General features: G+C 50.1%; 1 protein-coding gene across 1 annotated transcript in view; it reads right to left on the bottom strand.

The window, feature by feature from the left end:
• The window catches only part of Parvb (parvin beta), an 81,962-nt gene extending 67,007 nt beyond the window's left edge, over nucleotides 1-14,955 (bottom strand). The window contains exon 1 of the mRNA XM_032918861.1: nucleotides 14,818-14,955. Within this exon, the coding sequence (XP_032774752.1) occupies nucleotides 14,818-14,932 (115 nt within the window). The 5' untranslated portion in view covers nucleotides 14,933-14,955. The remainder of the gene's footprint in view (nucleotides 1-14,817) is intronic.
• Between the last annotated feature and the right edge of the window lie 251 nt (nucleotides 14,956-15,206).

The following is a 15,206-nucleotide window of genomic DNA, read 5'->3' as shown; positions in this document are numbered from 1 at the left end:
CTTTTCGGGACACCACTGGCTTGGAACATCGTCGGTGACTGTCAGGTGACTGTCAGCGTCCAGCACCTAGCTCCCTGGGTTGAGGTCACCAAAACCAAGAAAGGCTCCATTGCCCTAGCCCCTCACCCCTCCACCCTCACCCCCATCCCCCGCAGAATCCCACAGCAGTGGCTGGAGAGATGGCTCCATAGCTAAGAGCAATGGCTGTTTTTCCATAGGACCTGGGTTCAAATCCTACCACCTATAGGGCAGCTCACAACTGTTCATGACTTGGATCTCAGAGGATCCTGTGCCCTCTTATGGCCTCCACAGGCACTGCACAGAAATACACATGGCACACAGACAGACATACAGATAAATCGCCTATACACATAAAAAACTAAATTTCCAGAGGATCAAGAGAGCTGGCATACCCAGCCAGGAAGGCCTACCCACCCACCCAGGAAGGCCATTCTGCCTCATTCTACCCACCCAGGGAGGCAGGCTCTTCTGGAGTATTCTTCAGAGAATTGGATACCCTATCCAGTGAGGACATGCATGTGCCTTTTCTCCTCTCTGGTCAGCCTCTCCCAAGGATCATTCCAGATTCTATGTGACTCCTATCTGTCTCATGGGCAAGACCTGTACCCACCGCAGCTGGGGCACAGTCCCCACCTTCCCCTGGCCTGAGGGAAACTTCCAGGCCCAGCTTGCTGCCTTCTGAATATTGGGATTAAAGGTACGTAATGTGCCTCTGCACTTGGTCATTTTATGCTCAGGCAGACAGACCTAGATTAAATAAATGATTGGAACAGGAATTTTTTTTGGGGGGGGAGGGTTGAAAAGAAAAGAGAAAAAAGAAAAAGGCTAGGTCCCTGGACAGGGACCCAGCTCATGGTCTGATGTTTTTTTGCCTCACATGCAAAATGTCCTATGCTCAGTGGTAAGCTCTAAAGAGAGAGAAGTCAGCCGGGAAAGAGGTGACAGTCAATGTCTACATTTGATCGAGCACTGAACCAACATTTTCTGACCACCAACACAGGGTCGAAGAACCACGCCATGTCTGGGGTTTGCCTGTTCTGAGACCCCAGCGAGAAGATCGTGTCTGCTTAAAGTCACACACTAAGTGCATATCGTCATCCACTCCCAGTGTCAAGCCTAGCATCCAGCCAGCGTGAAACGCGTGCCAACCCGGGGATGGGGTGAGGGTGGGGTGGAGACAGAAGGATTCATGGGGCTTGCCTAGTGCGATCAGTGCATTCCAGAGAGACCCTGTCTCAAAATGGAAGAAAAAGAAAGAAAGAAAAAGAAAGAAAGAAAGAAAGAAAGAAAGAAAGAAAGAAAGACAGAAAAGACAGACAGACATGTACAGCACCTGAGGGACACCAACTGAGGTTACCCTATGACCTCTGTACATATGTGCCTTGTGCGTGTGCGCACACACACACACACACACACACACACACACACACACACACACACACAGCTGAAGGAAGGTAGATGTTGGCAGCCCAGAACTCCATGTCTATAGAGTTCTGCATCTTCCTTGCTCGATAGTGACAGGATTCACAGTGTGTATAATTCCCCTATTTAAAGAGCCGAGTCAGTGACTTTCAGAATATTCAGAGTGTGTGACCATCACCACCATCAACTTAAAAAAAAATCTCCTCAACCCCAAAGCACTAGCACTCACTCTCTAACCCCCGGCCTCTAATGACCACTTGACTACCTTTGGAACCTATGAATTTGGCTACTCTGGATTTTTCTCATCACACAATATTTGTCCTTCTGTGAACAGATTCTTAGCACCTTCCAGGTTCATCCATGTTGTAACCCATACCAATGCTTCCTCTCTTTTCACTGCTGTAGACTACTCTATTTTGTGATTGTACCATGTTTTGTTTCCTCGTTATCAGTTACTGACTCTGGGGTTGTTTTCACTCTGTGGCCATTATGAATACGGAACAGAAATTGAAACTCTCACATCCCAGTTCTGGTCACGCCAGCTCCCAGTTTTAAAAAGAATATATATAATTTTATATATGTTTTATACATAACATAAATTATACACTGTAGCTGTCTTCAGACACACCAGAAGAGGGCATCAGATCTCATTACAGACGGTTGCGAGCCACCATGTGGTTGCTGGGATTTGAACTCAGGATCCCTAGAAGAGCAGTCAGTGCTCTTAACCACTGAGCCATCTCTCCAGCCCTATATGTATATACTTTTAAAGTATATCCTCCCCACACCCAAGGTTCTCTCAACATGAACATTGAGAGTGGCATAAAAGCAGATCTCTGGGAGAGCGAACTAAATAATAATTGTAGAAACGCATCCTCCCAATGAGGCCCGAGCAAACAAATAAAACAAAAACACCAGCAGCTGCATAGAATAAGATTGAAATTCCATGTGTGCTGCTCCAACAAAATCTCAAATCATTAAAATCTCATTATACTAATAACAAGTCTCCTGCATACATTTCGGGACAACACTCTCTCCCCCCTGGCAAAGGGCTTTCAAACAGCCACACAGGAAGTTGAAGAACGTCCTCATGTCCCCGAGAGGGGCACATCTTCCCGCCTTGTCTCTGTGGAAGTATACGCATGCCTGGAGCAGGTGATGTCGGGAAAGAGAAGGCAGAGATGAGGCCCGGGCACCCAGCTCCTGCTCTCAGCCCTCACACTCAAGCCTTCCCATAGGAAAGCAGCTACGTAATGCGCCATGCTGGGTGGTTCCCATTGTATCTTTTTGGCTTCCCCGCATGGACCTATCCTCTCTCCTGGCATCTCTTCTCTGTTTGATGGGAAGGGGTGGCACCTGGCTGACTGAGGTGAAACGCTAACAGAATGATGTTGGCACCTGTGTGACTCATGTGACGCCCCCCAGCCCCCGCCCTGCACCGCCTTATGTTAAAATCCGCACGCCTGTAGGAACACAAAGATCTCCTCACCCTATGCAGGAGGCCACGGTAGAGGTTGACTTATTCACCTCCCATCTCTAGATCCACCTAGCAGTCTGTCCTCAGCCACTGGTGTCCAATGACTGTAGAAAAATGATCAGAGACTTAAAACCACTCAGACCTGCAAACTTAGAGTTCTGGATGTCAGAAGACTAAACGTGACTTGTCTACAGAGCCTTCTAGGCTGGGGGTGGGGGTGGGACAGGGGGTATAGGACAGGGTATGGAACAGGCACAAGACACTACTAGGTACTCTGGCTTCTGACTTCCTCATCCAGCTCCTAGGCTCCCTCTCCAGATCCCTCTCTGGTTGCCACCTCTCACTCTCCTCCAGCAAGACCCTTCTTGTGGGCCTGGGGACGCACCTAGCATATGAGAGGCCCTGGGTCCAATCCCTATTGGTGAAAAAGAAAAGAAAAAGAAAAGCAAGAAGAAAGGGGGTGGGGAGGAAGGAAGGGGCCAATGGCCAATGAGAGGGCTCAGCAGTTTCAGCATGGTAGCCTCAGTAGGGTGGGGAGAGAGGAGGGAGCAGGTGGATGTCAGCAGGTGAGGAATGGGGACATGTGTGCGGTGGTTTCTAGAATGTTCTGGTGGAAAGAGGAACAGGGAACTTTGAGGCCCTAGTCAACAAGGAGAATCTTCTCCACAGAGCCTTTCTCCAAACCCACACCTGGGTACTGGGGATGGAGTCAGGGCTGTGTCAGGCTAAGCCCTTGCAGTACCACAGAGCTGAGGCCCAGCCCCTTTCTTCCCTGATGATCATCAAGGAGGCCATCCTGCTGAGAAGAAAGCAGCTCTTGGTTCATGAAGGAAGGTCCAGTTAGGTGGACTGGGCTCTCACGCCTGTGTCCTCAGGCACTCTGACCATCCCTTTTCTTAGCTGAGGTCCCCAGTACATAGCCAGCTGTCTGTCACCTGTTTTCCTGACACTGCTCCTCCTGGGGGTTTCTCGGAAACCAGGCTCAGGCTTGATAAGTACAAATGATAGATGAGTATTCCCCATCATGGCCTCCCTGTGACCCAGCTGACCCAGAACCTCGGCTAGTGGGAAGATGGGTCTCAAGCCAACCTTCATGAAGGCAGACACTGTCAGGATAGTGCCCCATGTTGCAGAAGATGTGACATGAAAATGACAAGACATTGGAGAGAGAGACGGGACAGTCAGAGCTCTGTGACAGAAAACTGTGGGGCCTGCAGGACTGAGCCAGGCATTCTCGGGCAGCAGCCCGTAGCAGAATGAGACCTCCAGGGTCCAGTCCTCCACATCCCTCAGCACAGAATGCAGTCAGTATCCTGTGTAGCATCTCTCTGACTCTGGAGCTAGGTGTCACCCAAATGCCAGGGTCAGAGTTAGTAAAGGAGAGGATACATTCCCAGCTGGCCATGCCTCCTGCCGAGGTGAGACAAGAGACCCTCACCTCACCCAGCCTCTGCTACCCCACAAGGCAGGAATCCTACGTGGTGTCACTTCCCAGCTCACCAGGCACCATGCATAAGGTGAGCATGGGCTATGATGTCAGGGGACCCAGAGTCTCAGTGGCCCTGTCACTGTCACCATCCACTTGGTTTCTGTCCTGGCTTGCTTTGTCTTTAATTTATGTGCTGCTTCTCTCATGGTTTAGGTAGTTTTCTATCAAGAATAAACACAAGCCAGGTAGTGGTGGCACCAATAATTCAGCACTGGAGAGACAGAGGCAGGTGGATGTCTATGAGTTCGAGGCCAGTCTGATCTACAGAGTGAGTTGCAGGACAGTCAAGGCTACAGCGAGAAACCCTGTCTCAGTAAATAAATGAATTAATAAATGATCAAATAAATTAAGCACACACACATGCATGCATTCGTACACATAAGCACGCGCTTATACTACACATGCACACTGTGACCATGGTTTGTAATGGCCGACGTAAGGAGACACCGTCCACTGTGAGTGGCATCATGCCCTAGGCTGGGCCCTGGAGCGTATGAGAGTAGAGAATTTGAGCTGAGCATGAAGTGTGAACGCATTTATTCTCTCTCTGCTCTCGCCTGTGTGTGTGATATGTTGTGATGTGACCAGCTATCCTGGCTGCCACACAATTATGAACTTCGTAGAATTATAAGCCCAATAAACCTTTGAGTTGTTTCTGGTCATGGTATTTTTATCACAGTGACAGAAATGAAACTAACACACACACATACATACATACATACATACATACATACATACATACATACATACACACACACACAAATACACAGGCACACACGTGTGTACACACACACACTTTGAATGTGGACACCTATAATCCTTTCTTTGAAAGACAATGTTGAAGAAGAGAAGAAAGTAAAGTACAAATTAAGCTTTGGGCAAGATTCCCTCGAATCTGATACTAAAACAGTTAACCCACAGCACAGGGGCTGAGCTGGAGGCCACACCATTCGCACACTTAAAGCTAAGGCCTGGGGGTTCCAGTTCCCCGTAGTAACCTGAGCCTTGGCAACGGAGCAGGCAGCTCTGGGCGGCTGAACCAGACAGCTGCTTCCAGAAGCCTCGAGACTCAAGCATGCGGTGCACACAAGCCCTAAGAGATATAAAAATCTTTGTGGCCTCTTTAACTTTTCGATAACTAGATATTAAAGCCTAGATTGTTGGGATCTGTACATTTTTAAAGGAGAAGAAGTCAACGCTCCCTGGCCCTCCGGCTGGGCTGACACGCAATGGAGAGGCGGGCTGGAGCAAAGGCTTTCCCCTCACTGGCCGCAGGTTCAGGTATCTGCTGCAGAGCAAGGGCTTCCAAGGGAGTGCTTCCAGGTCACAGCAGCTGGGGCTTCCGGGTCACAGCGGGGGGAGGGGGGGGGGGTGCCATGTGTTTAGAGTTCACTGTCAATTTGACACACTCTAAATTGCCTCATTGTCAGTGAGGGACTCTGTAGATGGCATTGGCCTGTGGGTGTGTCTGTAGGGGACGGACGTTTTGGGGGGTAGTGCTGCATGTTTGTAAGTGTGCTGGTACTCATGGATATCAGAAGAGGGTGTCAGATCCTCTGGAACTGGTGGTACTAACGGTTATAAGCTACCACGAGGACACTGAGAACCAAACCTAGTCCTCTTCAGGAGCAGTCTATGGTCTTAACCACTGAGCCATCATGCTAGGCCCACAGAACAGTGGTTCTCAACCTGTGGGTCTTGACCCCTGGGAGGTGGGTCAGAAAGGCCCTTTCACAGGGGTCCTCTAAGACCGTTGGGAAAGTACAGGCATTTACATCCTGGTTCATAACAGTAGCAAAAGTAGAGTTATGAAGTAGCAACGAAAATAATTTTATGGTTGGCGGTCACCATAGCATGAGGAGCTGTGTTAAAGGGTTGCAGCATGAGGAAGGTGGAGAACCGTTGCTGTACGGGATTGTCTTGGTTGTCTTAAATGATGTGGAAACACCCAGCCTGAAAGTGGGCAGTGCCATCACTCCCTGGTGGGGGCTCTTAACAAGAGAAAGCTGAGGACTAAGCCTGTAACTGGCTGTGCCTAGCTGCTTCAAGTCCTTGCCTTGACTCCCAACCATGAAGGCTGTGACTTAACTGTGACCTAGAATGGATGCTTGTATTATGTTTGCCAGGGTGGTCACCAGAGCAACAGGAATGCAATTAGCATAGAGTTAGGGTCGAGGTGCAACTCTGTCACCAGCATCCAGTCACCTGCAGTGGGGTGGAGCTCGAAAGGACAGTGCAGCCAGGGCTACTGAAAAGATCCGAGCCCAGGAAGGTTTCCATCCCGGCGACCCCGCTCACACAGGTGGGGAGACCCTGGGTTTCCAGCACCCTTTTCTGGAAGGCTCCAGCACACCCTCAGAATTCTGTTATCTAGCCAAGCTTGCTCCCAAGCAGAAATCCACTTGACCCCTTGCTATACCACCACTTATCGGCATTCTTCGGTAAATAACATTTCTTAGCAGCCACCCCTGCTGACAAGGCTTTTGGCTCCTTCCTCCATTCCTAAGGAAGTAGCTGCTATGTTCAGGACGGCAGACACAGAGTCTGGTAGAGAAGAAGCCTCGGATCTCCGCAGCCAGGCCGTGTACCCCCACAGTGATACCCTTGATGCCCGTCAGCTGCATCTCTACAGACCAACTAGAACCAACTCAGCAGAATCCATCTACCTCCATTGGCCTGGCCGCCCCGCCCTCCACCCGGTAAGAAGGAGGGCGAGATCCCACAGCATGGAGTGTGTGTGGGTCTCCTTGACACAGCCATGCTCGGCCAGGGCTGGTGGCGCACGGCTGACGGTATGCACTCTAGATGCAAACTCTCGCTCAGCCTGTGTTTACTTCTCTCTTTTGAATACGTGTTACTAAGAATTAATGATGCAGACGCCTGCGATGGATTGCTCATGTCTGCACTCTCTTACCCCGACAGCCATTTGCATAGACAAGATTAACACCATTAAGCCAAGCTGAGTTTATATTCCACTTCATAAGACTGGGATGTTTTCCAGCCCAAACGCACTCATTAGGCGTTTTCTTTCCTAAAAAGTGAAACACGCAGCCAATGCAAAGAGAAGAAAACGTTTTCTTCGAAGCGCGGGCGGCTTTTTTTTTTTTTTTTTTTTTTCCTTTCTGTGATGAATCATGTATTTGCCAAGAAGAAAATAGCTAGGTACACGGAGTTGACCTCGGCCAGCCACGGCGGGGCGGAATCAATCAGAGGAGCACTTTAGAACCAGCGCGGCAGGTGTTGGCCCATTACACTGTCTAAACACCCGTTAATTATTCTGAGGAGAGCAACCCGGTGAGCAACTCCAGAGTGTTCAGTAAATACTAATTCCAGTGAGATGAGATGGGAATTCAAGGCAGGGTGCCTCTAAGGATCACTGGGTTGGATGGCTGGTTGACTGGATCTTTCTGGGAAAGCTATGACCGGCAGGCAGCAGAACTTGGCATTGCAATAGAAGAAAAGGCTCAGAGAAGCAGAGATTGAAAGAGGCGAAGTTCTCAGGGCCAAGATGCACCTTTTTCTCTGCTGAAGCCTGGTTTCTTGAAATCTCAGGAGGCTGCCAAGAAAAGCGGCCACTACAGATCAAGATGCTCCCTGGGGACCATAGAACGCACCAGGACATTTGAAGGAATGCCTAGGTTTAACGTTATGGTCAGAAAAATGATGACAAGAAACTTAATGAAGCCACACACAGCCCCCATGAAAGACCCTTCATGTTCTCTCTGGAGATGCCCAAGCCCCAGGGGGAGCAGTGCTCCTGGACCTGACAGCGTCAGGAAAACAGGTGACAGACAGCTGGCTGTGTACTGGGGACCTCAGCTCAGAAAAGCGATGGCCAGAGTGCCTGAGGACACAGGCGTGAGAGCCTGGTCCACCTAACTGGACCTTCCTTCATGAACCAAGAGCTGCTTTCTCCTCAGCAGGATGGCCTCCTTGATGATCATCAGGGAAGAAAGGGGCTAGGCCTCAGCTCTGTGGTACTGCAAGGGCTTAGCCTGACACAACCCTGACTCCAACCCCTGTACTCAGGTGTGGGTTTGGAGAAAGGCTCTGTGGAGCAGGTTCTCCTTGTTGACTAGGTCTGTAGAGTGTCAAAGTTCCCTGTTCCTCTTTCCACCAGAACATTCTAGAAACCCCAACGCAATGTCCCCATTCCTCACCTGCTGACATCCACCTGCTCCCTCCTCTCTCCCCACCCCACTGAACCTACAGTGCTGAAACTAACTCCTCCATCATATCAGTCGGCCTCCCAACCATGACCTTCAAGGCCTCTAATGGATGTCACCCCCAAATAGGTCATTCTTGCTGTACCCCCAGGATCTCCCTCTGTGGCTGACCGTTTCCCCCATGCCAAACCACAGCCCAGACACAAGGCACCCCCTGCACTTTCCTAAAAGGGCCTTGTTGAGGGGTCTTCTCTGGGCACTCTCCTCCTCCTCTGCCTAATCACAGTCGTCTTTTATTCTCAGCTTAAGACATGCCCTGGTTAGGGTTCTCTGTCAGCCTTGACGCTCCTGGGAAGAGAGAGCCTTAATTGAAGAACTGCCTTGATCAGATTGACCTGTGGCGCTGTCTGTGAGAGGTCTGGACTGTTGATTGATGCAGGAGGGCTCAAGCCACTGTGACAGGCGGCCCCGGGCTCTATGAGCTAGCTGATTATAAGCCAACAAGTGAACCAATAAGCTGCCTTCCTCTGTGGCTCCCTCCTCAGTCAATGGTGGATTGTGACCTGGAAGGGTATCTTTGTTAGGGTTTCCATTGCTGTGAAGAATCACCATGACCAACTCTTACAAATGCAAACATTTAGTTGGGGCTAGCCTATAGCCTCAGAGGTTCAGTCCATCATCACTGTGGTGAGAAGCAGGGCAACTTCCAGGCAGACATGGTACTGGAAGAGCCAAGAGTTCTCCATCCTGATCCAAAGGCTGCTGCAACAAGGGACTCTTGTAGGCAGCCATGAGGAGGGTCTCTTCCACACTGAGCTGTGCTTGAGCACTAGGAACCCTCAAAGCCCACCTCCACAGTGACGCACTTCCTCCAACAAGGCCTCACCTATTCCAGCAAGGCCACCCCTGACAGTGCCACTTCCCATGGTCAAGCATAGTCAAACCACCACAAAGTGTTAACCAAATAAACTCTTCCCTCGAGTTGGTTTTGGTCTCGAGTTGGTTTTGGTCAAGGTTTTATCACAGTACAATTCTACAACAGGTCGTTAGCTCCAGCCGGAACCTCAGCCCCTCAAATCTAGCTGTGTACCCCCAAGATGTGGGGTGTGTGAGTCCCCACATCTACTCACCCCTTCCCCAACCAGACCTTGCTGTCCTGAGTAGGAGACCTGAGCCAGATTGGCTCCTGAGGTCCCCAGTCCCCAACCCGCTGTCTGCTACCTGTTTCCTGATGCCCTCAGATCTAGGACCATCACTTCCCCTAGGGGTACACTGGCTTCCCCTCCCCCTTTCCTATCTACTAGGACACCCCTAGGACATCTGACAAGTTGGTTGCATTATGTTTTCTTCTTTCACAGCATGAGTAAATTTCAGATGTTTGGGGCTGGGGGTATAGCCCAATGGGTAGCGTGCTCAGCTAGCATACACCAGTCCTCGGTTGGACTTTTTTTTTTTTTTTTTCTTTTTTTTTTTTTTTTTTCAGAGCTGGGGGACCGAACCCAGGGCCTTGGTTGCTAGGGCACTCTACCACTGAGCTAAATCCCCAACCCCTCGGGTTGGACTCTTAGCCAGGCATAGTGGCCCATAGACACAGGGAGGAAACTTAGCTGGACAGTGAGTGAAGGAAGTCAGTATGAAAAGCCTTGAGTCAAGCACTAAGATTCCAGTTCATGATTCTAAAAAAAGGCAAAACTGTGAGATGGTTAAAAATTAAAAAAAAAAAAAAAAAATCCAAGAGTTGCCAGGCACGGGGTGGGGTGGGGGTGGGGAGACCCAGCACTCAGGAAGTGGAGGCAGTCGGATCTCCGTGAGTTTGAGGCCAGCCTGATCCACAGAGTTCTAGGAAGGCCAATGCTACACAGTGAAACCCTGTCTCAAAAAAACAAATCCAGGGCTGAAGAGACTGCTCTTCCAGAGGTCCTGAGTTCAATTCTCAGCACCACATGGTGGCTCCCAACCATCTGTAATGAGATCTGGTGCCCTCTCCTGGTGTGTCTGAAGACAACAACAGTGTACTCACATAAATAAATAAATAAATCTTTTTTTTTTTTTTTTTAAATCTTAGAGTTTTGGGACCTTGGGGAAGGGAGGGCAAGACAGGCAGTGCAGTGGCAGGGATCTTTCCTTATACACTGTGAGAGCAGCCCTACTGTGAGAGCAGCCCTACTGTCAACTATGGGCTTTGAGATGAAAACTTCTCAAGCTAGTTTAGAACTGAAATGAAGTTCCACACTGCCTGGAAGAATTGAGGTAGAGGGGGCATCTTCAGTCTTCACTCCATTTTACTGGGAAACAAAAGTACATGCCGATAAATAGATAGGTAAGGTGCATATATAGATTAGACAGATAGATGGTAGACAGATAGATGGCAGATGGATGGATGGATAGATAGATAGATAGATAGATAGATAGACAGATAGATAGATAGATAGATTAGACAGACAGATGATTGATAGATAGATGATAGATAGATTAGATAGATGATAAATGGATAGATAGATAGACAGATAGACAGATGATTGATGATTGATGATAGATAGATGATAGGTAGATGATAGATAGATAGATAGATGATAGATAGATTAGACAGATAGACATGATTGATAGATAGATAGATAGATAGATAGATAGATGATAGATAGATTAGACAGATAGACATGATTGGTAGATGATAGATAGATAACAAATATAGATAGATAGATAGATAGATAGATAGATAATAGATAGGTAGATAGATGGTAGAGTAGATAGATGACAGATAGACAATAGATACAGACAGACACAATTGATAGAACAGATCCCATATGGGGCACCTTTCCTTAGCACCTAGCATACCCCAACACACACACATACACCCTGACCTCCAGAGGTTAAACTGGCTCCTGATCTCTCAGGACTCCAACTCAGACTCCCCATAGGGAGGCCTGAGTGTTGTAGGCGTTCCCTTCCGTTTTCCGACAAGCAGAGTTAGTCACACTTCCCTTTTCTGACTGGGCCACCCCATGACACCGAAATGTCTGGGCTGAATCACGCCCTGTTCATTCTTAGACACTTCCTGTGCTGGGTATCCTAGCTTGCCCCTTATCTTACCCACACCTCCTGGAATAGGACAAAGCATTTGTCCCAGTTGGTTCCTCCCCTCCCTGCCACTCTGTAAGGCAGGGTGGGGTTGAATGCCCATACGACCCCAAACCATGAATTTCACCGGCCATTCATCCCCTCACCCCTTCCAGTGTCTTCAACTCAGGAAATGTCCAGAGTCCGCCCTGGACTTTCTAACAAAGGAGGAAATCAACTAAGTGTTCTGACTGGCAGGCTGGGAAGCCCTGTGCCCTCCTACTGGTCATTCCCTAGTAGGCATCGGTCCATAAGCTCCCATGGCCCAAAGTCAAGGCCAAGAGCAGTCAGGAGGGCCAGTTGCCAAGGCAACAAACAGGTCTGCAGAACTACTGGCAGCTCTCAGAGCTCAATTATTCAAGACCTCATTACACAGTATTCACATTAGCCCCTCCATTCCTTCTCCACTCCCCAGAGGACCACAAGGAAGCTACTCAGCCCTTCCAAGGCTAAGCCTTCCCTCCATGCCTGCCTCAGAGACCAATTAGGATTTGTGGCTTTCTGGTTATAAGGGTGACAGGTACTCCAACCTTGAGAACCAAGGCAGAGGGCCAAGCTAACTCACGGGATGGCAATACCAGAAGCAGCAGGCAGGAGAAGGTGTTGCTGGGTTACCAGATGCATTTAAACTAGGTCAGGCCCTCCCTCCTTCTGGACACACAAGATCTCACAAAAGCAAAGCAGAGAAGCACTTACAATTGGAAACTGAGGCCAGCCCCATTACCTCACTGGTGCGGCCCTTGTGTTCCAATCATGTAAGCACCACCTGGGGAAAGCTGTAACAGGGGTGGGGAAGGCAGCTCAGTTGGCAAAGGGTTTGTGAGGACCAGAGTTCCGTCCCCGGCACTGGTGATTTTTAAAAGCCAGGTGTTGCTCTCCTGGAATCTCAAGTCAGTGGAGGTGAAGACAGAGGACCCCAGGGCTTGCTAATCCCAGTCAAAGAGCCCCAGGTTCAGTGAGTGACTTTGCCTCAAAAAATACAAGAAAACGCAGTGCTAATACCAGCACACTGAAGGCAAACCCAGGCAGGTCTCTTAAGTGCCAAGCCAGTCTGATTGGTATCTATTTAGAAAGATAGATGAGATAGATAGATAGATAGATAGATAGATAGATACATACATACATACATACATACATACATACATACGTACGTACTAGATACATAGAGACATCCATTATAGATACATAAATGATAGATGGTAGACACATAGATGCATAGATGATAGATACACAGGTGGTAGATACATAGATAGATACACAGATGATAGATACATAAAAACATAGACAATAGTAAGAAACTGACTTCTGCCCTGTACCTGTGTGTGCACAGCCCTGTGCTGTGTGTTACAGCAGCTGTAACCATCCATGCTCTTACACACGCTTTTCTTTACAAGATTTTCTTTCTTTGGTTTTATCCCCCAGCATTGCCGCTCCCATTCCCTGGCCCTCTGACAGTTACTGCTTAGGATCATGGGACTGCCATAGGCTTACATTCCAAGGCCCTGGAAGACTGAGCCTCTCCTCTACTTCCCAAAGGCCTTGGTATCCGAAGGACATCAGATTCACATAGATGGTGGGCCACAAAAGGGTGGCACACATCTGCAGTTCCTGATACAGGCAAGGCTGAGGCAGGAGGATCAGTTGAATCCAGGACTGAGTCCGGGACTTGGTGACACAGCAAAACACCAGCTCAAAAACAAAAACCAAACAGGGTGATGGAAAGAACTCGGGTCAGCCACTGTCCTCACTTGTGAGAAGAAGAAAATGGATTTCTAGGCAGGATCACAATGTTGACACTGAGAAACCAAAGACAGCAGTGGGTGACCAAGGGAGACAATGACGTAAGTCTCATTTAGGAGACCTGATGGAGACGCGGGCCAACCTGAAGGGTCTGCAGTGGAAGACTCGAGAAGGCAGGAGCCCATTTGCTTAGAAATAAACCATAGGATAAACCCTAGGGAAGAAGACCAGGCCCGCCTGCCCGCAAGGAACTGGACAATCTAGTTTGGTAAAGGGCATTCTGGGGTTGAAGGCCTGGGAAGACAAGTCCGGGCAGGGTGTGGGGGTCACAGTATCTTCACGGGTTCTATCAAAGTGTAGGTTGTACCAAACTTCCAGACAAGCTCTGCACTTCCCTACATGCCCTGCCTTTCAAGATACTTTGAACGGCCAGAGTGAGTCTGCCCCTAATTTAGGGCCTGGAGGCTCCTTTAAGAGTAAACATATTTCCCCACCCCACCCCACCCCGCCCACCCGGTCCTTCCAGGCCACGGGATGATTATCAGTCACCTCCTAGGCAGGGATTGTCCCTGGAGGCCCAGGCAGGCTTTCCAGGAGTTAGTCTGGCTCCAGTGGCTGGAGGAGACCCTCAACGCGCCCTAACTAGATGGTCCCTAGCAGGTGATCCCCAGGAAGTCAGTCTTTGAAGCTTCTTTCTACCTGTCCCGTCTCAGCAAGCCCCTCCCATTCCTGGTGAACGCCGGGAATCTCAGCCCAAGGGCAAGAGCCTGCAGGTCAAAAACAATAGAAACTTCAGGAGTGTTTCTGCAAGGAGGGGGAGGGCCGGGAACTGCAGTACCTTAGGGCGCTGGCCAGGGCGCAGAAGTTACATCCCTTGCAGTTTTGTTTTTTAAAAGTTTAACAAGTAAAAATCGTCTTTAAATTACTTTCCAGAACAGGGGACAAGACTTCCCCCCACGCCCCTCCCCCTCTCCCAACCCCCTGTGGCACTGGTTCCAGGCTTCCCTGGCTCCTGGACTATGTGTCCTGTGCCCTTTCGCTGACTCGCAGCTTAGGGACCGAGCCATGCTTGCAGGCATCACGCAGTCAGCAGCCCTTCCTCTCAACCAGCATGTGTCCAATCACTGTGACGAGAGTGTCACACGACAAGGATGGGCACAGGAACCGTAGCTTGCTAGGCCTGTGTCCAGAGCAGGACGCAAGTCCTGGGCACCGGGCCAGTACCGCAAAGGTCGTAGGGACAGGGACCGGCCTGTCCCAAAGGTCGCTCAGCCTGAACGCGACGGGAGGGCTCATTGGCGCCGCCGAGGCGGGCAGGGAACGGACGCATGGGGGACACCGCTGGCACCCCGCTGGCGCCAAAGGGACGCGGGGACCACACTCACCCTCCCTGGTCTTCTTCTTCCTTGCCAGTGTGCCGCCCAACTTGCCCAAGAAAGACTCGTCCTTCTTCATCTTGGGGGCCCGCGGGGTGGGCGACCGTGGTGGCGCGGAGGACATAAGCGAGTGCGCACCACCCACCGCCGGCCGGGGAGTGGCCAGGAGGGCGCGGCCGCGGCTTCCCCGCCCCTGCCTACTGACCCCGAGGTCCCGGTGCTGCAGCTGAGCTCCCCGCCCGCCAAACAGCGGGACCCTGCGCGTAGTGCCAGGCACGACCGGCCCCCTTTTGTGCGGCCTCACCGTGCTGAAAGCCCAGAATCAATTAGTCCCTCAAACATGTACGGTCTGATGTTGAGTCTCTGCCAGGATCTTGGCGCAGGACTAGGGCATCCCT

This window comes from Rattus rattus, chromosome 1, assembly GCF_011064425.1.
Source record: "Rattus rattus isolate New Zealand chromosome 1, Rrattus_CSIRO_v1, whole genome shotgun sequence".
NCBI classification, from domain to species: domain Eukaryota; kingdom Metazoa; phylum Chordata; class Mammalia; order Rodentia; family Muridae; genus Rattus; species Rattus rattus.
Note: the sequence above shows the minus strand (reverse complement) of the source record. Positions and strands in the feature narration are given on the sequence as shown.